We start from the raw sequence: 26,718 nt of genomic DNA on the forward strand, positions 1-26,718 counted from the left end.
TTTCCCTACCCCCACCCTGGAGTCAGCCTCTTTGCCAAGGAGCCCTGATTCCTCTTAGTGGAGATTGGTATTTTTAAGATCTGAGCACTAGGTATGCTCACTGCTACTGGACTATTGCTGCTTTTCTACACCTTCACAGCAAATGAGGCTAGGACATACATGAACATATTTCCATACAAACACATAGATATCTCTATTTACTTACCTATATTGAAAACCAGGAATTCCACACCAACACCTCCCATTCCAATCCAGCCCCACAGGATTCATCTGGATATCTCTTTTCCATACCTGTAACTCCCTTCTCCAATAGTGAGAAAACTGGTTTTCATTATCCTTAATATACTTTACCTGCTCAATCTCCCTGGATGTTGCCAACCTCCCACAACCCGCCAGGCCACTGTTCCACTCAGACTCCCTCCCCCACCTGTCCTGGGCCCCACGGGGCTGCCTTTCTACTCCACTGTAGCTTGCCTAATGACTTTTTGACTGAAATGGCAGACAGGCAGGCACATCTTGCTTTTAAAACAAATACGTTCCACAAATATATTTACTTCTGCTTTAGCACAGCCCTAGTGCTTAGTATAGAATAAATGCTATAATCAAAATTCCAAGTATTAAAAGGGAAATTAAATTCTTATACTTAAAATTTGATTTATCAGCCTCAAAAAAAAATTCATGTGTGGATTTCATTAGGTACATTTAAGAACATGAACAATTTATTTCTCTAACCCCCAACAAAGATACCCTGTGCTATTTATTGTTCCTTTCCATTTTTAACTTCAACTCTAATAACACAGGACAGCTACTTTGAATTTATGCATCATACTGTGTATTAAAAATCAGTTTTCAGTAAAACCACCCCAGTAAACAAGATTAACACCAAATCTCATACTACAAATTTAATGTGCCACTTTCTGCATGAGAAAAATAATTTCATTTTCACTAGTAAATTCAAAAATTTGTAGTTATCGTAGAAATTGATCGAGAACTTCCCTCCCCAGTGTTTCTTAAATCTGAGAGCTCGCAGACCTCTATAAAAAGTCATCTGTGGACCCCTCAGCATGAAAAACAATCACAAGGCATGTAGGTAATCACTTGGTGCCAACAGCCTGTGAACAGAAAATGCAAACTCAAATACTGAGATCATGCAGCATGGTTTAATTACAAGGTCAAAGGATCCAGGTTTTTTTTTTTTTTAGATTATTATAAAAATACAGATTAAAAAAAAACAAAAAACAAGAAGTTTCCTAGAGATCTCACAGCTCCTGCTCAAGATTTTCTCTCTAGACTCCCATATGAGGAACACTGCCCTAATACTTACAATGCATATTTAGTCCAAAGCATACATAAGCAAGTGTGAAATAGAATTTCAAACTCTTCTCACTGAAAAATGGAAAAACTTTGTTTTTATTCAAAAACTTCCTCCATCACATAAGCATAATCCCGATGGTTTGTCTATGAAACACAGTCTAGCACTCTAGACCATGCCAAATGGCAGTCAACTTTAAAGTTCAATTCCTCAAATCCTTCAATACCAAAAGAACCATCTCTGTTCGGAAGTCTGTATTTCAGTGTTTAATTCCACTCTGAGTACCTTTAAGAGGTGAGCGTTCCTACTGTTCACTGTTCATGTTATAAAAGTAGCCTGTCTTTTACAAGGACTATACCTGGTATTTTGGGGTTATCAGAAAGTTGTTTCATTTTGTTTTGTCAAATACCTAAGTCCCCTAGACCTAAGGATAGGCAAAGGTTTCAAGCAAAAACTGGTTGTTGAAACTTTTAAGAGAACAATGACCAGAAGCAGGCCTTGGCAAAGGGGAAAAAAAAATCATCTCTACAACCCACACCCAGTTGTCTTAGCAATCTCCCAAGCAATGCTTCAGCATGTTAATGCTTCACTTCTAAAACTTCTATCTTGATTGGGGGGTGGGGAATATTGTTTATTGTATAGTATTACATTCAAAGGTTATGTCATTACATTCCAATGTCACCATCATATAAAGAGACATAAGCAAAACTATCAAAGAACTGATTTTTTTTAATTAAACATAAAATTATAAATAAAGTTTTAAAAGCACACACTCTTCATCACAGCTGTCTAACAAAAACATGGTCCTACTGTTCTCTGCTAAAAAGCAGCCTGGAGAGACCCACTCCCATCCATTGTTACTACGCCAGTAAATGAGAAATCATAGCTGCTCGGGCCCAGGGCGGGCACAGCCCTGGACAATGGAGCATGTGTGCGTTCAGACAATTGCACTGGGAGTGCAGAAGTGGATAAGCCACTTTGCCCTGCTTGATGGCAGCACATAAAGACGACTGTTGGCTATCCTATCTCGGCTTCCGCATGCTAATATGCACTGGGTCTGGTCTCTCTTCTCCACTTGGGGGGACAAACGAGAACTTCTTTGCACCTAAGAACTGTGTAATCTCATTTCTCACCAAATAGTGAGTTTTCAAGACAAACTCTGTGAACGGGGAGTAGGGTTTCGAGTACACCGCCTTCCCTAATGCTGTGGCTCGGGGCCAGAGGCAGGCAAGCATGGAGCAGATGGAGTCCTGGCAAGGTCTCCACTGTCCCTGCATTAGCAGCATCTGCTCATTACTCAGAACCTTCGCCTGCTTTATCTAATGCTCCAGGAAAAGCATTTTGATTTGATTCATTTCGGTATGGTAACGTGCAACACAATTAGTGGTAAAATCAAACTGGAGGACGGCCAGTGCTGACAATCGGAAACAAGGCAGAAGAAATATGAGGCCAGTGGGTCGGAATTCAAAAAATCACAACTGTGGATCACCTTGCCAAATCTCAACACCCCAGGTGGGTGTACAGTGTTCCTACAGGGCAAGGAGGCGAAAAAGGCTGTAGGGATGACTTAGACTTTCTCCCACGGAGGCTTCCATCTCCCCTCTGGAGCGGACTCCTTCTGCGGAGGATGCGTGTGTAGGCCATCGACAGGGCCCCAGTGACTACAGAGCTTCCCTTTGGCACAGCCAGGAAGCTGAAGTTCATTAACTCATTTTATCATCTTATTCTTCTCTTCTGTCGGGCACAGTCACAAATTTTATACAGCAGACCCCACAAGGTACATTTCCTTTTTGCCATGCTTTGCCTAAGAAGTGCCTGTTCGCTACTCCTGAAAAGGAGCAATAGAAAAATATGCGTTTGATGGTTTCAATCTGTCTTTGCCTCAGAAGTAGCTACTCATGAATATGTTGGTATAAATATCACAGCGTCAATCTGTTAAAATGAAGGGAGACCAAAGACATTGCCACCTGAGCTCTGGGAGAAAAAGGAAAAGTTGTTGGGTATCCCAGAAATAGTAAAGCCCCAATCAGACTGGTAAAACAAGCTCAGAGTGAGAAGAGAAGTAAAAATGCAAGAGTTCTCACCAAAGACACAATCCTAATACCAAAATGAATTTCAGACCAAAGATTCAACATAAACGATGTAAGTACTATGGATTTTAACCTTATCTCAGAGTAGAGGAGATTCCCCCTGAGCATGCCATGGAACCCAGAAAGACAACACCAACGTGATGGTATAAACATAATCAACTAGACAGAGCGTAACATCCAGAAACAGAGCTGAGTACTAAGAGAATCTCACATCTAAAAACCAATAAGGGCAGCACCTTGAACCAGTGAGGTAGGGAGTTATGGGCTCTCTAATATGAGATGCTGGAAAAAATATTCTCAGATTCATATTTTATACTGTCACAGGATAAACTCTATATTGGTCAAGATTCAAGTGTGAAAAATAGGCCATAGCTTATTAGAAGAAAGAAGTACAAGTAGCAGGTACAAATACGAAAAAAATTCGTAGGCTAAGAGAAATGTAAATTGAAACAACATTTGGATACCAGTTCTAATCTATCAAATTGACAAATACCTAGAAGTCTGAAACACACTTTGCTGGCAAATCTGTGAGGAAATGGGCATACCTAAATACCTTGCTGGTGAGAGGGCAAAATTGTATAACCCCATCTGCATTTACCCTTTGATTCATAACTTTTATAGGAAACTACCGCTCCTGTACTCACATGAAATGTCTTATAGGTAAGGTTTTTTGCTATGCTGTAATAGCAAGAGGTCTGAAACAACATAACAATGCCTCAATAAGGGGGTGTGTAAATGAACCACAGTCCTTGTACTGTACAGGTATGGGGGGGGGGACAAAAAGGAGGCTGTTTTTCTATATACAAACATGGACAAGCTTTCAAGACAGATCATTAAGTGAAAAAAGCCAATGTGTGGAATAATATAAAGTAACATGCTATCTTTCATTTAAGAAAAAGAGGGGGAGAATACGAATATTCATATTTGCAGTATATAAATACTGGAAGGATAGACAGAACTAAAACATACAGTTGCTTTAGAACGGAGTGGACAAAAGTGGGTAAAAGTGAGACTTCTCAGGGCGCCTGGGAGGCTCAGTCCGTTAAGCACCTGCCTTTGGCTCAAGTCATAATCCCAGGGTCCTGGGATTGAGCCACGCATCAGGCTCCCTGCTCAGTGGGGAGCCTGCTTCTCCCTCGAGACTTCTCAATGTGTAACTGTTTCTATTGGTTTGATCTTACATCCCTAAAAATGTAGTACTTAGTCAAAAACATTATATTACAAAATAAAACCCACTCAGTTATGGATTAGAAAATTAAAATTATACACACCTACAACTACTACCTAGAAAAACAAACCATAAACAAAGTTCATTGAAGAGTAACTGACCAACCGAAAAAACAGTAAGATAGGTATGGCAAGGACTATTTCCCTTTCCAACCAGAAAAGGTAAGCCAGAGAAAAATGAGGACAGGAACAAGGAATTTTCAGAGAAATAGGAAAAAAAAAAAAAAAAAAAAAAAAAAAAAAGACCATGGAAAGGTGCTCACGTATCCATATAAAGAAAGGCTAACGAAAACAATAGTGAAATACCATTTCCACCCATCAGACCAGCCTGAGGAAGCCACCACTCTCATATATGGTGGTGCAACCATTCACTGGTAGAACCTTTGTGGATGGCAATTTGGTAATATTTATCAAAACATAAAGCGTGTGTAGCCTCCAACCCGGTAATTACTAGTAATTTACCCCATAGCTATACTTGCACAAGTCCATCATGGTATTTGAGGATATTGCTCGCGGCACTGTTTTTAATAACAAAAATAAGCCGTCCAAGTGTGCGTCATTAAGGGCTCTAGTAAATTATAAATACAGCCACATCATGCCATAGTACTCAGGCTAAAAAAGAGTAAGGTTTACCTATAAGTGCCAATACGGAAAGATACCAAGATGTGTCACTGTGTTAAAAATAAAAACAAAGGGCAAGGTGCAGAGAAGTACATAGCGTAGGACCCGTGTATAAGACCTGCAAGGGGAGGGACAGAGGCAGGAGGCAAGAGAGGAGCGCTTCAGCTTCTTTTTGGATATATTTTCTTTAACATTTTATGGGGTTTTCTTGGGTTTGTTTCGTTTTTTTTTTTTTTTTTTTTTTTTTTTTTTTTTTTGCTCTGCTTGAATGTTAACTATAATTTTTTTAAAATCAAGTTTTAAAAATACTTTTTGGCCATTATTTACCAGGTATTTGCCAAAGAAAGTAGTTTCTCTTCCCCATCTACAGGGTTTCCCGATGTTTCTGTGCAGCAAGAGGGATGAGGGGGACAAACACACTTCTGACCAATGATGGGAAACTGGTGGCACACTAGTCCCTGTCCTCAAGCTGTGTTTTCAAGCTCCCAAGACAGGAGACACGAGGGTGCCAATCAATCGGGTGCACATCTCTGCAGGTGTGTTTAGTAGCACATAAAGCGTGCACTCCAACCCCGGAGCGGCCTGGGACAGTCACACTCCTGGATTCACTACTGGACTCACAACTCAGCCTCAAGCAAATCACCTAGCTGGTCTTTTTGGGCCCCAGTTTCCCCCATCTGAAGAAGAATGTGCACACAGGCATGTGTGTGGCAGAGGGAGGCTAGGAGAGGATGCTAAAACTGTAGGATTCTAATTGTACTACAACCTTTGTATACTCGGTTTTTAGAAAAACTCAATGGCAATTTGGAAAGTAGCAAACACACTCAAGCCGATCTTATGTTATCTACCCAGCAGCTCAACAAACAGTAAATACTGTATACCTCAAAAAGAGCTTAGCTAAATTTCTAGAGGCTGAAAAGAAAATCTACCAATGGGATCTACTAATGTCAAACTAAAAGAACAGAGTTCATGTTGTTAAAGGAATATATTGAAAATATTAAGATTTCAGCCCTATTTTTTTTTAAGTGACATATAGATATAAAATTCCCCCTTAGCTACTTTACTACAGCTTTGTCCCTCTGAGCCAACCACGGACACTGTGGTTGTTCCACTGACCCTGAAGATGTGCAAAAGTGCCATGACATGAAGACTGAGATTCCAAAATATTTCGCGGTCCAACTCAGGCAAGTGGGGAAACAAAGCTTTTAGAGATTCCAACGTCACAACATAATGAAAGTTAGGGGCATAGGATATCATGGCCATCAAAATTACTATTCCTATTAGGTAAATATAATATTCGATTTTCCTCACCTAGTAAATCCATGGCTGCTCATACACAAAAAGAATTCTATCACTCCCAGAGAGACAACACATCACCATAAATTATTTTGTATGGTATGTAAGCACCAGGAAAAGGTAGGCACAGACTTTTATTTTTCTATTTCCATATTTGTCAACAGATTATCTGTCTATCCCGTTTTCCCCGTTCCCTTTGGACTGAGCAGAGACTAAAGGAAAAGTAGGCCAAGTATATTTAATATTTTATACCAAACAAGCTATTTGCTTAAGATGGCTTGGCCAGCCTCGTGTCTGGCACTGACACCCAGCCCGCCAGTTCCAGTAGGAATTAAACACCAGTCTTACTGGGTGCTGTGCTCCATTGCTTACTAATGCATGGAGGGGTTATTGGCCAACTTCTTCATATAAAGGCAAGAGTGAGTGTATGTGTGTGAACATGTGTGTGTGCCCACGTGTATGTATGGAGGGATTACAGGGGGGAGCCGGCCACAGCTGCTTAATTTTTGTAAAGCTTTTTTTTTTCCTTAATAGGGAGGAGGGTTGCGGTTACTTACCATCCTCATAAGCCGCTACCGCCAGCGAGCTGTTTATCCTCACAAAGGAGACATATGGCTGCATTCCAGGCTCATCCTCCTCATACTCTGATTCCAGGAAAGGGGCTGTGTAGTCCCAGGTGCGGGTGTCCCACACCCTCACGTCCCCTGATGTATATCTGGAAAAGAAGGGCACACTTGGTTCCAAACAGGGACTAGAGAGCAGGGCCACAGTAGAGAAAATGGGGAGAGCCTTAAAACAAGGGAGAAATAAGATTTGGTCAGTGGGGAACCACTCCTGTAATGCTGTTTCGATGAGTAATTCCAACAGGAGAAAATGTCACTTAGATGACAGAAGGCTGTGAACATGGTTCATGCTCTCACACGGCACGACGATGACAATTCAAATGAGAACGCTATACTACAACCCTGGATATCAAGATCTCCCTTAGGCTATCATAACCCATCTACTACCTTGCGTTCTCCCAGCAAAGGGATCACTAGCAGAAATCTATAGAAGCCGCAGTATTTACACACATACACCAAAGACAGACAGAGAGAGAAATGCTAAGGACTAATGGTCTTACAGGCATGAGCTTTCTAATGCCTCATCCATGCATCAGATTTGACTGATTAAAGTCCCTAAAGACTAATTGATTTGCTGAAACAATTAAATCTTGCCTTTAGCAGCCAGACAATGCTGCCTTCTCATGAAAAGCTCTTGCCGAAATGCATGACACTGCCCGGTTTTGCCCACTTAGAAAATAGGAGCACTCCTCTCTCCTATTACTACTGCCACTCCAACAAATGACTCTCTCCATCAAAGCCAAGGCAGGGCCAGAGCCTGCTCAGACGTGAGGCCCCTCAGACACGAGGATAATGGAATGACCAGATGACGAGGTGCTGTGCTGCCTGCCATCGAGGTATTTATGCTAAGTTCCTTACATCTGCTACAGAGGGTTTGGTTCAACACGTAAATCAACTGACCGTGCGGAGGCATGTTAGAAATGCTTTAAGAGTCTAACGATGTACCACACAAACACAAAGATAGGCGCCCAGTTTTAAGCAGACTCACAGTCTTGAGGCCCTGGCCATAGTTCCTTCAGGATTTCTTGGACCCCACATTAAAACTATAAAGACTCAGGTATATCTCAGAGATGATCTTAACTACTGAAATCTATCACATGATACATCTATGAAGTAGTTACAGATCAACTTCTCATGTCACATTTCTTAAAGAAACTAAGGGGGGGGGCACCTGGGTGGCTCAGTCAGTTAAGCATCTGCCTTTGGCTCAGGTCCTGAACCCAGGGTCCTGGGATTGAGCCCCGCGTTGGTTCCCGGCTCAGCGGAGAGCCTGCTTCTCCCTTTGCCCCTTCCCCTGTTCATGCATGTGCTCTCTCAAATAAATAAATTCTTTAAAATATATATATATCTAGAAAAAAACTAAGAACATTCTGATAAAGGAGTGAGTGCTTCATTTACTGAATGCAGCAGTACCTCCCTCAAATTGTTGACAGTAAATATATACATTATGTGATTCAAAGGTGATTCTGTCTCACGAATTCCCTCGGTCGGAGAATTCGGCTGGCCCCTGCAGGACAGTGCCTGGAGAGTGCGCGTGTGGTGTGAAGAGCCAGTAGGAGAGACGTGCTTTCTAAAATTGGACTGGAGGAACTCTGCATGACCACTGATCTCCCAGTAAATAGGAACGCTCACTCCACGAGTGTTGTTCAGCCTGGCGATGCACAAACAAGGGTAGATATTGATATCACCATAGCCAAAGCACGGCCGCTGGCTCCTAGGTCCTCCGGGCAGCATTCCAGATCACCCTTCTTAATGAGGAACCCCATACAAGAACACACACCACTACGCCAAATCTACCGGGCTCACCTTGACACCCCAGAAAACAACTCCGGCATTCCCTGGAGTAAGGCCACTTGCTCAGCTATACAGACACTGAACAGAGATAACATGCTTGAATGTCTAGACTGTGCATGATTAGATTCTTAAGTTCTATGTGAAAGGGAAGAGCCATTTCAGAAAAGAAAGGTGAGAGGGATGGGGACGCCATCAGAAATGCAGAGACGGCGAGTGAAAGGAAGACACATAAAGCGAATGTGGGGGTGTGAGAACTGCAGGACCTGGAAACGTATTTCCTCTGATGAGCGGCATCGCGGCCGCGCACGCTCTCGCAGGGCCCTTTCTGCGCCCCATCAGGGGCCCCACGGCCAGCAGAGGGGTAGAGAGGAGAGCATTTCAGGGCCCGAAGCTCCAGCCCCAAAGCCCCTTCACACAGCTCCGAGGCAGGACAACAAAACCAGAAGCTGACGAACTGCCGGGCCACACGCGCAGGGAGATACACGCCGCGCTCGCTCTCACCCCTGGCAGGGCTCCCACAGAGAAGGGCGCTCTACCAACGTCTACCGGGTCCTCGCGCGGCTTTCCCTCCACAAAAAAATGTTGTCCCATTCACCCGGAGACGCCGCATGTCTAGAATTAAACCCATGCTCCCCTCGAAAGGCTTCAGTTTACCACAAACAAGCCCATTGCGGAATTCCTGCCTTTCCTCAGCGACCGCATCAGTCCCAGTCCCTGGTGCAAAACCAAGTGGCTCCCCCGCACGCCCCCAGCCCCACCCACACTGCCCTCTGCGTTCCCTTCCCCAGGGATGCGGCCCTGGTCCAAACCCCTCAGCGCCTCAGGGCCCCATCACCCTGCATAAGCCAAGCCCTCAAAAGTACTGAAGACACAATCATTCTCCCTTCCTCCCTTCCCCTTCACACTGGACCATGTACCCCTGTGATCTAGCCTACGTGACAGCAGCCTAGACTCCTCTCACAGCAAGTGTGTGTGTGTGTGTGTGTGTATCTGTCCAGCTCCCCCAAGAACCTATAAGCTTCTAAGGTCAGGGGCTGGGTCTTGCTCACAGCTATGGGTCCAACAACTAGAAGAGTCAGACTAGAATAGCACTTGACACTTAGAAAGCCCTCTAGCTACTCAGGCCTTAACATCTTATTGATGACATTTTAATTACTGGGCCTAGCACAGAGATCCTTCCACAAACTAGCTTCGATCCCTCTTCCCAATCTCATTTTCTGCTCTTCCTTAGCATGAATCAGCCTCCGGCAAGTCTGCCATTCCTGGCTTCCATATACTCTTGCTTCTGCATCTTTGCCCATATTATCCACTTTTCTGGAGTGTTTTCCCTCCTGGCGACCCAGCCCAGTGGATCCCAACATTGGCTGCACGTGAGAATCACCTGGGATGTTTTCCAAACTCCTGATACCCAAAGCACACCCAGACCACTGAAATCGGACTCTGGGAGTGGAACGAGGCATCAGCGTTTCCAAAGTTTAGGCAAGACTGAGAACCACAGGCCTAGCACAAGCCTACCAAACGTTCAATATTTATTAGCACAGACCCTCTTTCTCTATGAAGCTTTCTCTGGCTCCACTACCACTGTATCAACTGCTCTGTATCTGAAGAAATGCCGTTCATCGTTACATTCCACATCTCAACTTGGTTGTCAAGTCCCTGAGAAGGCCGTATCTCGGTGCTGTGTCTCCATCACAGTGCCTTACGCATAGCTAATAACATACAGTGACTGGAAGGGGGTGCCCACAATTAACAACCTGACTAGTCTGAGTGGCACCTTTTACTTCTATTGCCCACCTTCCACTGCTGATGATCAGTGAAACACTCAGAACACACATATCAAGAGATGTTAAACTTGCATTTACTTCCAAACGGATTAAAATATCTATAAAAACACAGGATAAGCTAAATTATTTTGGTAAAGAACATTTTCAAAGATATCCATTTAAAAAACAAAACAAAAAAACAAAAAACAAAGATATCCATTTACATTAACTCCTTTCTTCATGGCCAAAGAGCAGGAGAACGGCATAATGCGAATGACTCAGGAAGCAAAATATGAAAGACTCCGTGTCTCCTTTTTGAGGGAAACAGAGAATAAATCCCGTTTCAGCAGGTACCACATGATGACCCAGCACCAGGCTCTAGAATCTAATGCAAGTTTGAGCAGCCACAGCAATGGAGATCAGACTCCATGCTAATGAACCTGTGCTAAAGAAACAGACATTTTCATGAGGGTAAAACAATGGTTGGAGCAGAGGGAACTGGACCAAACCCTAAATATGATCTAAAAATGCTTAACAACACTGGCCAGGAGAAGCAAGAACAGATATCGAAGGGAGGTAGGAAAAAAAGCTGATTTTTCTCCAGAGCTCCAGATGTCTTTATCGCTGCCTAATGACAATTACACTCAACCAATTAAGACGCCACTATGACAGTTGCATTGTCAGTAAGCCTTTGGACCCCAATGTTGATGGCTCTCTAATTAGTGTCTGTGCAAAGTACAACTGCAACTAATATATTAGCTGATGTAAGAGCACTAAAGAAAAACGGAAGGAGAAAGAAGCCTTTTCCAAATGAGTGAGGGTGTCCCAGTCCAGGGCACAGACCAATGAAACTGTATGCTTTCCCAATCTTTTGTATGCTTGGCAGGGTTACCTCCAAATAAATAGGTCAGAGACCACAGCTGATTTTTTGTTGAAAGGACGAGACTAGAGCCTCTCAAGCTCGGCAGGCCAGAGCAATTGCCAATTTACAATGATTTACCACCAAAGAGCTTCCATTAACTACTAAGTTTCCACGAAAAAGACTACTCATTTGGACTAAGAGACCCGAAGAAAAAGGAAGAAAGGCTGTACAGCTAAAAACAAAACAAAACCCCACCTTTAACCTTTCTTGTGGGGGAGACGGAAGGGGGTGTTTGCATTTTGCCTCCTGGGGCCTGAGCTTATTTGCTAAAAACATTTTCCCCCCCAAGGCTCTTCATGACAACCTCGGGAGTTGTTCTGATTTAAGAATGCTGTAAGTAAGGTTAAGTGACTTACCCAAGGTCACAAAAAACATTTTAGTGGCACAGTTGGGATCCAAACAGGTCCCCAAGCTTTCCTCAAACTGCTGCTTAGCCAACAAGCCAGGCTGCCTCCTCAGATGACAGTGTCTTTAAACAAATACGGCTTTTAAGGACCATCCCCGTTTAAGTGCAATATAAGGAATTTATCGTTTTCAGTATTGTGACTCAGGCTTGCAGGACACAGCCCGTGAACCTAACCCATCAATTCTACCACTGTCTTTAACTAGAAGGCAAGAAGCCAACAAAAAAGGCTCAGTATGCTGGCAAGGAGCGTGAGGCCGGGCAGATGCAACGGTGCGTCCCACATGCACTCCGCAGGTGATGTGGGAGGACATACAGGACGGTGGATACGACTTCAGCCTCTATAGAGCCATAGTCATACAACCGCCCCCACATGAAACCACAATTCTATTCTGATCAAGTACTCCCAGCAGCCAAAAGGAGCCTTGTTATGAGGACTTAGGCCATGACTAGCAAATGGTCTGTGTGTCAAATCCAGTACCTTGGTGGTAGCTGCCTGTGTTGAGAAGGATTCTGAAGCTGTATTCCACCAGTTTACCAGAAAAATAAATACTGTGCTGGATTATTAACGCCCACCATTGGTTTGGGACTGAGGAGTGGCAGCTGGTAAGCAAGTTATTTGCATCCCTGCCCCATACAAAACTCTACCTGGCCAACTCATCATCCTTCCAGACTCAGCTGAGAAGTCACTTTCCAGGAGAACCCGGCCTGGCTGAGCCCGTACCGGGTGCCTTTCCCTAGGGTCTTACAGTGGATGCCTTGCTCTCCCTCCTCCCCCAACATCCCCCATGTTGCTCTGCCACCGGCTGGGCTTGTACCTCTTGCCGGCCTGGGAGCAAGGGAGGGGTCTGCAATATGTGTCTGGGCTTAGTAAATGTTCAATGAATGACTCTCCCAACTTAAACTCAGAGGACAGAACTGGACAGAAGCCTATAAAGCAATTGGGCAGAGGTCCCTAAAAATGCAGCACCTACATTTCAAAAAACATTTTTGCCCTTACCATGTAGAGGCTTTAAGAACTATTCACATACTCCATACTTTATTTAGTAATAACCAAAGAATACCAATCAATGAAATCAAGAGTATTTACTGTTTTCTATGAAACATGACTGTGTTGTATTATGCAATTAACAAAATGAACTCAATCCCACAGTGCAGTCTTTCTGCGGAAAAGCACTACTACAGACATCAAGTGCAGCTTAAGACGCATCAATTGAAAAATAATGAACATCTTAATGGACCTTACGAGATACATGCACTACACACTTAAAACTGTTTTCCATACATCTTGGTTAATCACAATCAATAGAGTCAGAGTCAATGATGGTTATGCAGAGTTATTGTAGCTGTGGCCCTTCCCATTATTCCTTGGAGAACTAGAGATGGATAAATGCAGTCATGAGTTCACCAGTATTTATTAAGGATATTCTGGAGCTCCTTCATTAAGGATATAATAAATGTAATGCTCTCCTCCAGTCTCTTATCAATACCTTACCTCAGACTTATTTACCAGAAGAGCATGTATACCTCACAGCAGAAAATAAATAAATTTAGAAGTATTTTTAAAAAGAGGTCCCTAACGGGTAATGATCGAATTCCTTATGGGAAATAGTCCAATGTCATAATGAACAGCAGCACAAAATCTATATAAACAAAGGCTGAAAGAAAAACCGTCAAGAGAAAAAGTTCTTTAAGGAGAAAGATAGAAAGCCCTAAGTGAGGTATATTTTGTCTAACACAACTTTATCACCTGTCTCTATAAAGCATGTTATCTTAAGAGTCTCAAAGCAATCCACAGGTATTATCCATTTTTTATACATTCACCTGAAACTAGCCAAGTATTAAAACCCATCTTTTTGCCACCTTAGCTCCTAGGTAGAATATATTTTAAAATTCGGGGCAAATACACACAATTTCACAGCAAAGCCATATTGTGGCATGGTATGGTCAACGAAAAGGCACATTTTTAATTACTGGACACAAGTGGAGAAAAAATGGCTAAAAGCAGGGGATTTCAAGTTACCTTAGATGCAGGACTGTGTTTGAACTGTTGTTTTCCTACAGTTCTTAATTACAAATAATGGAAAAATTCCACTGCAAGTGCAAACTGAACCAGAGACTCAGACGTTAGATTTTACATATATATATAAACTGGAAACTCAAAGCGTTGCTTCCAGCCTACAGAAGACTGGAAACCCTGACGTCCGGGTTGTGTGGACAGACAGAGCTAATAAAGATAAAAGCTGGAACAACAGCCAGAAGTCCCCTGGCTGCTAGAGGGAGGCGTCGGCACTTCTGTTGCACGTCTGCTTGGGCACAATTGCCTCAAAGGGAACAGAGGTGGATGGAAATGCAGGAGACCAAATGGGACAACGATATTTTAAGGGAAAGAAGAGAGCTAATATTTTGCAACATTAAATGATAATTTTCCCTCCAACCATTCTTGGCAGAGGAGAAACACTGATACACAGTCACTGTTCCTTCTAGTAAAGGTGGAAACCGGACCTTAAAAAGGCAAGATCACAGCAGTAGGAAACGAGGTAGAAACACATTTAGGAACGTTGAGAAAAACCTCAACACAAAGAGGGTGCTTGATATTTTTTAAACCAAAAGGGGAGGAAAGGGTCCTAACGTGAATAGAGAAGTATGCTCTCTTATGCAAACTGAAACGCTTCAGACTTATGAATCTTAAGTAACTGTAAGGAGGGAGTTTATTGTACACCACCACCATACTCCTGGGCATCTGATAAAAGCTTCTGGTGAGCTAACAGCTTAATGATTAGCAGAGCTGGCACTGGCCTCTAGGGAGCCCCAGCTGGACTTTCTCCTGCAAGTCTTACCTGAGACACTCTCCTTCACTAGGTGGCGGTAAAGCAAATCTACTTCTAGCGGATTATAACTAGACCTACAGCTCAGGTTTAGAATGTGGCCTTTCTGAACTCATGATGTCATCTGTTTTCAACACGCTTAGCTTCCAGAGTGCAACTGGGGACAAGAACAGTCTCAGCATCACAAAACAGGACAGGGATGTTTTCATATGCTCCTTTCTTCTGTTCTTTTTCTTTAATGATAAACATACTTTGAGAAACATTTCAAAATCCTCAGAGCTGTCATCACCCAAACAAAAACCAAAACCACACTTCCTAATCACTTATTATCAATAAATTTTTCCCGATAATCTCTCTTCTTCTAAATACTCAGGAAAGCACAAGTCGACACTCACTGAGTTTCAGGAGTGCGACCCCACCACAGAGAAAATGCAGCCGGAGGCTGAGCTCTGAGACAGGGTGTTAACAGTATGGAGATTGGTGGCTTCTGAACACAAATTTTTCTCAGGTTAAAGAAATCGGAAATTTTGGCTGAGAGACCAAAGTAAAGGTTGTGTCTGAATTACTTTGTCACAGTTGAAGGACTTATCTACCCGGCAAATACAACAACTGCTTCAGGTATCTTCTGGAACACTGCACATCACTGCTAGGTGGCCAAGTGAGAGCACAGAAAGGCAAGAAGGGCCACAGGAGGAGCCTGGGCAGGTGAAAGATGCAGTAAAGAGGCTCAGAAAGTACAGGGTCTCAGAAGCGTGAGGAGTTTTCATTCTGTACACACTTTCCTCAAAGTGTGAGTCCTGGGTCCAGTGCTAGGCTCCGAGGGTACAGAGCTGCTCAGTGCACCACCTCCACCATCTGAAGAGGAATACAGTTAACAAGACCCAACACTGCCGACCTGTGAGAGAGTGTAGCTTGGTGGAAGCGCTGGGACGGAAACCAGACCGTAGGAACGTTAAGACGTGAATGTGTCCTCTCTTGTTATTTATGGCACCGACAGAAAGAAGGGAGGCAGATTCAGGAGAGCAGGCTTGAGGGACAGTTTGGAAACTTTAAACCAAAAAGTTAGACTGGAAGGAAATGGAGAGTTATGAGGGCTTTTTAAAAATAATTTCTTAATCTGGAAAATATGAAAATTCATTCCCCTAAATCCAATAATTCCACTAATGGGACTCTAGCCTAAGAAAATAATCACACTAAGGGATAAAGAAAGATGTAGGACTCTTTACTCTACACATTTATATGCAATTTAAAGTTTCTATAGTTAGCATGTGTTTAATATAATTTTTTTCATTTATGCGAGAGCACGCATGAGTGGGGGAGACGGAGAAGCAGACTCCCTGCTGAGCAGGGAGCCAGACATGGGGCTCCACCCTAGGACCCTGAGATCATGACCTGAGCAGAAGGCCGATGCTTAACTGACTGAGCCACCCAGGCACCCCAATAAGCGCGTGTTTTATAATTTTTAAAGACTGGCAGTACTGAAAAGGGGAAAAAATCTGCAAACCTCTGTGTAAAATATTCACATCATATACTAACAAAACCCAGGAAATGACTTTAATGTCCAATACTTGGGGAATGAATAAAAAATTAGGATATAATTATATCATAGGAATTTCTGTAACAAATCAAAGAAAATAATGAAAAGCATGTAACATGAAAAAAATCTCAGTTTAGCAAGGAATAAAGGCCACAATAGAAGGTAGGTTAGGATTATGTAAAAATGTGCATAAAAAAACAATAACTCATGTACACAAAAACCATAACACAGGCTATGTTAGCATGCTGGGATTTAGGTGGCTTTTTCTCTTCTCTGCTTTCTAATAGTTTTGCAGGAACATGGTTTTACTACCACTTTTTCATTTTTAAGAGTGATATATGCCACAAAAGAAACCCAAAATGAAGATGAGCTGTTGGAGTAGCAAATGAGGGCTCAGGAAGGCAGCCCTACCACCTGGCTCTCCATGTGGACACTGCAGAAGAATGGTGCAGTGGTGCAGTGCACGCCTGCCACTCCCGGCTCGCCAGCCCTCCAAGCCTCAGGCAGCCACGCAAAAGAAGGGTTTCAGAACAGTTAACCTCTATGGTTCCTTCCAGGTTGAAAATGACATGATTCTAAGTGGAAACGACTAAGAAATCAAGGATCAGACAAATTAGGGATTTCTCCAGTTTTCCACGTAACAGCAGCATCCAGGTGGGAGGGGTTCTGCCTATTAAATTGCAATGCTTCTTTCAGACAAAATAATGTGCAAGCACTGTGGGGCACTTCATTTTACATACTACCTCTAGCTTAAAAAAAAAAAGATCCTTACAAATTAACTGCACAGAAAATATATGGCTGTGAAGTAAATTATTTCAAAGTAAAGCCACAACAGAAAACAAAAATGTTAATTAAGGCGAAGTTACACTATAAGCTGCAGTCACTTCTCCGGGAGTTAGGAAGCAGGCAGATGTTGGGGTGGGGCTTAGTAGGCCAGGGGGCTATAGACACCCCGGGGAGGAGACAAGACTGGAGCTGGACCTTAAAGGAGGAAGACTGTTCCTTTTTGGGGTGATGAAAATGTTCTGGGATTAGAGAGTGGTAGTTACACAGCCTTGTGAATATACTAGAAATTACTGACTTTGAAAATTTAAAAGGGTACATTTTATGGTATATGAATTATATCTCGATTTAAAAAAAAAAAAAGAGAGATCGAGAGAGAGAGAGACGTGGCCAGAGACAATCAGGAACTGTGGGAAAAGCCAAAGGTACCTGGAGGAGCGTAATCAGGAGAAAGTTACGTTGGAAACAAATTTCAAAGGGCTGGGGACATAAGGAAAAGTAACTGGAAGTTACTATCTATGAGACCATAAGGGAAACAAAGACTCATGGGAAAATAGAGCAAAAGATCAAAAGTTCTAACAATATCTACTTCCTCTGCTGAAAGACAAGCCTAGGGTAAGAGACGTCGTCCAGGTCCTGCTCAATTGATGAGTATTCTGGGTCTTGGGTGAGCTTGAGTGAATGAGTATTTGGAAGGTTACTCTGGTTTGAGTGAAAAGAAAAGTAAGGCAGACCCAAGCCGGGGTCAACTGCAAGGCTAATTGTAATAAAAATTACTCTAGGTGACTCCAAACCAGGAACTTTTTACACAAAGGCATGAAAAGACGCAGAATGTCTTTTTTTTTTTTTTTTTTTTTAAGATTTTATTTATTTTACAGAGAGAGAGAGAGAGAGAGAGCCAGAGAGCACAAACGGGGAATGGCAGAGGGAGAGGGAGAAGCAGGCTCCCTGTTGAGCAGGGAGCCCAATGTGGGGCTCGATCCCAGGGCTCTGGGATCATGACCTGGGCTGAAGGCAGATGCTTAACCAACTGAGCCACCCTGGTGCTCCCCTCTTGCTTCTTCCCAATAGCATTTGCTGTCAGCTAAGGAAATAAACCTAATAGGTTTCAATGCGAAAATGTTACACAGTTTAGTTCTAGGCACATAAAACTTAAGCCCCTGAACAAATTCTGCCTATGTTCAAAGGGAGAAAAAGGAAACGAAGAAGGAAAATCAGAGAAACACAAGCTAAGTAGATGGGAGAGAGATGGTGAAGTGGTCAGTGTCTCTGTAAGCAGCTCCTTGGAGATACAAAGCTGCAGAAAGCCGGGTGAATACAACATTGATTGGGAATGAGGTAACCACAAACACCACTGTCTCAAATGAAAAGAGATTCGAGATCTGACCTAGAAAACAAGCATCGTAACCACCGGATAAAATTTTAATGATAAACACAAGATGCTCTACACACAAGCAAGATTGAAGTGTCCGATGCTAGGCCATAAACATAAGGTTCTCTTAGAAAGAGGAGCCGGGAGGAGTCTCTCTGACCCACAGATCACGTTTCATCCTATCGATCCACGAAACTCTGCCATCGCTTTGTGTTGTGCTGGCATCATCTGTAATGTTGAGCAGACCTCAGGGGAACGGAAAGGCAGGAAAAGAAGGGCTGGCATCTGGACTCGTGGCCAGTCTGCCTTTGTGAGGTCCATGTCCAGATAAATTCATACGTGGCTTTGGAGATTAAAATCACCTCTATCTCTAATTTCCTTTATGACTCTCAGTCCAATCTCAACATTCTATCCTCAAAGGCCTCCTGACACACCGGGAGACCCCTTTAAGCTAGAAGGACAGAAATCTTTTCTGAGTTGTCACGGAGTCTTAGAATTTGTAGGAAGAATGGACCTTATGCAGCATGAGCTCTTAGGCCCACATTTTAGCAATGAGAGGCAAAAGCCTAAAGCCGCACTGATAACTGAATGGACAGAATTTTGGATTTCAGGTCCATTCATCTTTCTAAAAACAGTGTTCTAAAGCACACCCAAGAAGGGCATTAATCTCTAAATTGTGGCCAGCAAAACGAAAGCTAAGGAAAAGTGTTCTTTCTGAGCATATCTACTTTAAAGCAAAAATACTTTTTCTAGGCATTGTAAATCACAAAACATTAAAATAATCTGTTCGGAGTTTTAACTCCAATGGTGCCCTTTAAAGAATGCTTCTTAAGCAAAGAGTCTTCTTTAAAGAAAAAGACTCACCTACTACCAAGCTGTTGAGGCCAAGATTCATTTTTGGTTTCCTCCAGATAGGAACCACTCCGGGGGGGGGGGCTCACCCCAAAGCCAATCCAGACTCAGGGTATTAAGTGTCCTGGTCTCTACTTAGGGCATTAAGTATACAATTTGAGACTGCAGTTCAAGACTGCTTCTCAATCCAAAGATGAAACTGGTCTTCTCATTGTGGAAAGAGAAAGAAAGACCAGTCTCATTAAAGAAATACACAAACTGTTTTTGCATCTCTGTTAGTAAAATAGGAAGAATTCATGAAAGGGGTTTTTGGAACAGAAGCCACAGGAATTTACAGAAGCTAAAATTAAATTTCTTGGTGATGAAGACAACTAAAAGCTTATTTCAGGACAAGGTAAGCAGCAAATACATACTGTGTGGTGGGGAAGGAAGATTATGTGTGGCCACGGCCCTTTTCATAATAACGGCTTCAGAACAAGAGAAAAGAACAGGCTGTTTGTGCCAACACGTATTATTCTTGCTTGACTTTTTTATGTCTTCATAAAATACAGACTGTTTGCCTTAATGAAAATCTAACCTAACATGCCACAAGAGTGATTTAAAAGCTAGGAAAGACATATTGAGACAAATGGATTACAGCTCTACATTCCACACCATTCACTTCTCACCGCTAACTTCAGACTTGAATACTGGACAACAGAATCATGGAGATTTTCCATCTCAAACCCAGGCTATCATGGGAAGGAACGTGCTCTCAGGGGAAGATAACGTCACTGGGACTCAGAGGGTGGCACATGAAAAATGAAAGACCTTCAGATGAAGAGTTAATCATTAAGTGAAAAATTGCGTTTGCTTACCCGGCAATGACAACGCCGTCATGGGAATGCACATCGCACAAAACCGCATCAGGAATGTGTTCTAGTTCACTCACGGCGCCTTTGCGATTCTGCATAAGGAAAAGCAGGATGCAGTTTATACTGTTCTTGGGACCCCCGGAAGCCAGCATTACACCTCCAGCTACGTTCCCCAGCCATTTCTTCCCGCATGATTGTGCTCAAAGTTGGGGCATTCCAAAGGACAAAGAGGACAACTAACACGATCAGTTGTTAGCACACAGGAAACCCGGGGGGTGGGGGGGTGGGCATGGGATGCGTGAGCAGCTGCGCCTGCGCTCAAGGGGGTTACAGGATATTAAGGCAATGTGTGATCGCACACCTACGACCCACAGAAGGCTAGCAGGGACAGGTATCTGAAGAAATGCATCCAGTGTATTTAGAAAGTTCAGTTGACAGGACAGAAGGTATTTAATGATATTTTACCTGTCAACAACCCTTATGAACACTCAGAGGATAAAACGAGCAAGGACATACAAAGAGATAAAAATCAGGATGGGGAAACAAAGATGACTGCAAGGTCAGAGGTTCAGGGAAATGGTAAATTTTTTTTAGATTATTTATGTATTTGAGAGTGAGTGAGAGAGAGAGAGAGAGAGAGACAACACAAGCTGGGGGAGAAGCAGAGGAAAGAGGGAGCAGCACACTCCCCGCTGAGAAGCTGTTTAACGGGCTGAGCCACCCAGGCACCCCAGAAACGGTACTTTTGAAGGGAACCCTAAAGCCCATGACAAATGTTGCTCCTGAGGGGACCAGGTGGCTGGTGGAGAGACAAGAGACAGATGTGTTTCCCACTATATGGCCCTTTGTGATGTTGTCCAAAGCTCATTACACTGGACACAGGCCATGCTGCGCAGGAGGGGCATTCGTCACCCTCACCACAACCCGACGAGTGGGCTGCTGTTAGCCACACTTAGGAGAAAATGGGGGTATCCGAAGGGAAAGCAACTTGCTCTAACACTACTCTTCAAGCTTTGATAGGGCTTCCTTTCTAGAATCACAGTAAGAATTCCATCACTACAGTTAGCGCAGGATCTGTCATTTCACACTTCATTTTTGTAGTCCTCATGGCTAACAGGGCCAGGAAATGGGCCGAGACACTCCAAAGAGTCTGACTCCAGTTCACCGAATCAACAACCATTTATTGAATGCTTACCAAACAAACGGCTTTGTGCTTGTCAGAGAAAAAACAACTGGACGTTTTGTTCAACTGCATGTAACCTGCAACAGTTATGAAGGGCCAGATGCCTACAGGGAGGTCTCTAAACACCCTCGCTGCTGCCGCCTCCAGCCAGATGAGGAGGACGTACCAGCCTCCCTCCGTGGGTTTCTCTATCACCCAAGAAGAAGCAGAAACTTAGCTGCTGTGCTCTCTCAGGGTCTGACATCTCTGAATTTGAGCTGGTGGTCACTGACACTCCAGCTCCCCTGCGCATGAAAGTCTCCCTCCTTTCTGGAGGCAGAGCCCCCTTTAATGCCCAACTTGCCAGCTCACCTTAAATTCCAGCCCCTCTAGCAGGGTTGGACCTAGCTTATCTAAGTAGCACCGTCGAATCTTCGTGGCTGCCTCTCACTGACGTCCTTCATGTAGGCCCAACTGAGCACACCGGCAAGAGGACTGGGGGCCTCTGCATGAGTTTATTACCTGGTGAGCACACAGCTGTGGGGCCCGGGTGCTTCTTCTTTAGCGGGGGTGTCTTAATGGTCTAAGAAAGCATGGCTATGCTAGCTCTCCTTGGCCAAGTAGTTCTCAACCAGGGGCGATTTTGCCCCCCAGGGGACATCTGACACATCTGAAGACGTGTGGTTGTCACGACTAGGGGCAGGTAGAGAAGGCTACTGGCATCTACTAGGTAGAGGTTAGGGAAGCTGTTCAACATCCTGCCACACACAGGACAGTCCTCACCAAAAAGAATTATCTGGCCCCAAACACTACTGGTGCTGCGGTCGAGAAACCCGGAATTCAAGAAACACTGCTCTCATTAACTCTGCTAGAAACTGTGGGAGTTCACCCAGATCGAGAGTATCCGTCACTAATCAGGTTATGAGGTGACCAGGGACGGACAAGCACACAGGCCATCTATCACCATCAGTAATGAGCAAAAGCTTGTTGATCTCAAAGTCTATTAGGATTGACCTTTACAGGAGTGGAGAGAGTATGTACAGCTCTACCCTTCCCATACAAGGGACTATCCAGCTCCCAGGTGGGAGGAAGCCCCGCCACCACACTGGTGCCTGTCATGCCTCAAAACAGCTTTATGGAAGGCAGTTCTTGACAGTTATGTCCTATAGAAACACTCCACTGTGCAAATTCTTAGCTGTGATCTAATATTTCTGTAGAGATTTTGAAGTGATAAATGCTATGGAAGCAAGCCAGTGGGTTATGTGAGGGGAGAGAAGACGGTACTTAGACACGTTTAAAATCTCCCTCTTATATAGTTACTGGAAACAGCATTTTCAGCTCCTCTTTTGCATTCAGGTGGTGCTTTGGCTTTCTTGGTCCACCAGCGTTGGCCAAAATGAAAGGAGGCTGCACTGAGCAGTACTCCAAAGATCCTAACCACCAGAATGGAGGGGACTGACACCTGATCTCGCCCCTCCTCTCCTAGAGAATAGGATGCTCCCAAGTAGTGCGGTTGAAAATGGGGGCAGATACTCTAACGGCGAACAAAATGGGCAACAAATCACGAGCAGCTGACAGGACTCTCACCACACTCCTCTCTTTGCTTTTGGCAGTTAACCTCCGGCTATAATTGGAGGGACTCCGGATTTCAGCCAGAGCCTGGATTCCTGTGTCCTTGTAGGCTATTCTTCTACAGGTAATGATATTGGCCACTGCCTACCTTCCAGTTGGTTCTTAACATGTGTTCCTTGGCTCGGCACTCTTGGAAGATGAGCTTCCAGCAAGAATAATCAGAGATGCTGCTCTCGGGAAGGTGCCCTTCCTGCTGGCACAGCCTGTACCAGAGCACTTCGTCTTCTGCAATCACCTTCCACGTCTTGCTCACCTAAAACACAAGTGACACAAATGTCAAATTCTGCAATTAGAGAAGCCCCTTGTCATCCAAAAATCAATCAACACCTTTATTATTGCCCTGAGTTTATGGCAGTATAAAATGTCTCATTAACAAAACACCCTGAGGTGAAAAAAAAATACAAGCAAATGTTTCCAGTTTTATTTTTCAAGATTTCAAAACTGTTGTTCTTCCGTTTCATATCACATTTTAAATGACTTGGTTAAATTTTTATATAACATGTAAGAAAAAGATACACAAATACATAAAAGGCAAAAAATGCAAACTGCAACATAGCTATACAATCATACACAGCTTTTCCGACAAGAATCTCTTTACTTTTTACCAATAGGCACTTGTATTTCTTCTCATACAATTGGAGACTGATGGCCTCTGAAATAAAAGGCTGTAACAAAATAAATATCCATAACTCAACACTTCTGGTCATATGAGAAATTTAAATTGATATTATGTACAAAAACTTAGACTTTAAATGTATAGATTTCAAAAATTTTTAACAGAAAACTCAAGCTGTTCACCAGGACTGTAAGATCTGATATAGAGAAATTAATGTGTCTGGACAGAATTTCAAACCCCAACAGTATACAGAGGAAATGGCCATTTTCACTATTAGTATTTTGTCCTCCAAGCCTAACTTAGGGGGATTTGATGGGTTTACTTCCTCATAGGACAGTGAACAAAGTTGGCTAGAGTGCAATAGCTAGAGTGCAAAAGATGGACTCTCTTGGCAAGAGGAGAAAAATGATCCAGCAGATCAACATGATCCTGGGTCTACAGCACATTCTGGTAATGTGGGATTAAGTGCTCAACCCTTGCTGCCCATGTAAAGGTTAAGACTCATTCCTAATAAAGGGAAAGTCGTGACCACTGGTTTACAGTAACCTGTGCTCCTTAACACTCCCTTGGGGCCACTTCAAGACCCTGAATACAGACAAGGAAAGGGAACATGAGGCAAAGTAGGTGAGAGTGCACATAGCATGTGCATAGCAGACTCTCATTACACCAGGGTTCCTCATTTGATGAGGTACTGATAGGTAGTTAACTTTCAGGATGACAGAGTAAAGATCTCCAAAAATCTGCTCCTACATACAAGCAACAATACTGCCAAAAATTGTCAAAAATCAACTTTTTCAGAACTTTGGCAATTAACTAAAGGCTTTCAACATTCTGAGGAGCATTTATTCAAGAAAAATGGCCAAATCTTGGTAAGAACAACAACTTTCATGTTGTTTTAACTTGCACTAATTCCATCCTCCTCCTCCAGGACCCTAGGTAACTCCATAGTATCCTTGAAAACCAATCGCCTGCAACTATGGTAGCTGTAAAAACCAGCAGCCTAACAGTCACCAGAAGGGCCAGATGGCTTTACAGGTGCCCACGTGTGCTATCCCCAGAGAACTGTCACCATTTTACCTGTCTGACAGCTTGCTGGAAAGGTCTGTTCTAGAGGCTTGTCTTTATCTGACCTGACTCAAAGCTTCCTCTGTCTTATCTCCAGTGCATTTGTCAGAAACAATAAGGGAGGGGCGCCTGGGTGGCACAGCGGTTAAGCGTCTGCCTTCGGCTCAGGGCGTGATCCCAGCGTTGTGGGATCGAGCCCCACATCGGGCTCCTCCGCTGTGAGCCTGCTTCTTCATCTCCCACTCCCCCTGCTGTGTTCCTTCTCTCGTTGACTGTCTCTATCTCTGTTGAATAAATAAATAAAATCTTTAAAAAAAAAAAAAAAGAAACAATAAGGGAGAACTGTTTAACATTGTGGCTGCCTGAGGTAACATTACCAACTAGGGCTAAAAAGCTTAAAAGGAAAACCTGGGGAATGGGATGTCCATAAGGGGCTCTGAAAGGTAACAATGTATTTCTGGCACTCAAGAATGCCACGTACATGTGTAGGACTGTGTGTTTGCCAAGACCTGAGGAGGCCCTAATCTCTCACTCTGGCTAACCCTGAAGCTTTACACATGCACAAAACGAAGGCTAAAGCAGAGTTGTAAACTGTTGGCATATTGACGGCATGCCCCTACATACAGACAGCACTTCAGCAAAAACAGAGATTTATTGCTTCAACATATTTAAGGAAATCTCTAGCTAACCATTAAGCTAAATGAGCAGAGAATTCAGTGGTCACAAATGACAAAAAATACAAACTAGAGCATCAGTCGAGAAAAGTCACTAATGAACAGCAGCAACAACAACAACAATAATTAACCCTCCCAAAGGGTGAGAATCTGATTCAGAGTTGCCCATTATTTAAAAAGTCCAGTTTTTAACAAAAATGGTTGAGACATGCAAAGTAAAATATGAACCATATACAGGAAGAAAAAGCAGCCAACAGAAACTGTCCCTGAAAAAGTCCAGACTTTGGATTTAGTAAACAAAGACTTTAGATCAGGTATTATAAATAAGTTCAAAATATTAAAGAAAAGCATGTCTAGGAAAGTAAAGTTATGAGTACAATGTTTCATTAAGTACAAAATACTGATAGAGAAATTTTTTAAAAATAGGAGTTTTAAAGTTGAAGAGTAATAAAAAATTCAGATCTGAACTAGCAGAAAAATCAGCAAACTTAAGGTTAATTAGGATTATCCAGTCTAAGAAAAAGAAAAAGAAAAAAAAAAGACAGAAACCCCTCCTCCCCAAAATGAACAAAATTAACAGAGCCTCAGAGGCCTATGGAATACCATCTGTGTAGACCAACACAGGCATTATGGGAGTCCCATAAGAGAAAGAGAGAAAAAGAGGTAGAAGGAATATCTAAAGAAATAATGGCTAAAAACTTCCCAAATACAATGAAAAACATTGATCTGCACACTAAAGCAGTTCACCAAACTCCATGAAGTATAAGCTCAAAGAGATTCACATCTAGACATACCATAAACTGTTGAAAACCAGATAGAATCATGAAAGTATAAGAGAAAAAGACTCATTGTCTGTACGTCTCATCAGAAACCAAGGAGGTCAGAAAGAAGTAGGCTGGCATATTCAAAGTGCTAAAGGAAGAGACTGCCAACCAGTAACTCTATCTAGAGAAACTATCCTTCAAAAATAAGAAATTATGGGTATTAAGGAGGGCATGTGTTGTGATGAGCTCTGGGTGTTATTCACAACTAATGAATCATTGAACACTACATAAAAAACTAGTGATGTACTATATGTTGGCTGATAATAAAAAATGAGAAATTAAATTATTCCAAGATAAACAAAAATAATTCATCACTAGCAGACTTGTCCTATAAGAAATACTTAGGCTTAAATACAAGGGCACTAGACAGTAACTCAATCCACATAAAGTAAATCAGGAAAGATCATTACAAGGGTAAATATGAGTGACAGTGTAAATGTATTTTTGCTTGCAACATTTTTCTTCTGA

General features: G+C 42.9%; 1 protein-coding gene across 1 annotated transcript in view; it reads right to left on the reverse strand.

The window, feature by feature from the left end:
- FBXW8 (F-box and WD repeat domain containing 8) overlaps positions 1 to 26,718 on the reverse strand; it is a 116,376-nt gene that overhangs the window by 60,453 nt on the left and 29,205 nt on the right. The window contains exons 3-5 of the mRNA XM_040619883.1: positions 23,160 to 23,324; positions 20,281 to 20,369; positions 7,104 to 7,261 (exon numbers count right to left, since the gene is read on the reverse strand). Of these exons, the coding sequence (XP_040475817.1) occupies positions 7,104 to 7,261; positions 20,281 to 20,369; positions 23,160 to 23,324 (412 nt within the window). The remainder of the gene's footprint in view (positions 1 to 7,103; positions 7,262 to 20,280; positions 20,370 to 23,159; positions 23,325 to 26,718) is intronic.

Source organism: Ursus maritimus, unplaced genomic scaffold, assembly GCF_017311325.1.
Source record: "Ursus maritimus isolate PB19 unplaced genomic scaffold, ASM1731132v1 scaffold_33, whole genome shotgun sequence".
Taxonomy (NCBI): Eukaryota; Metazoa; Chordata; class Mammalia; order Carnivora; family Ursidae; genus Ursus; species Ursus maritimus.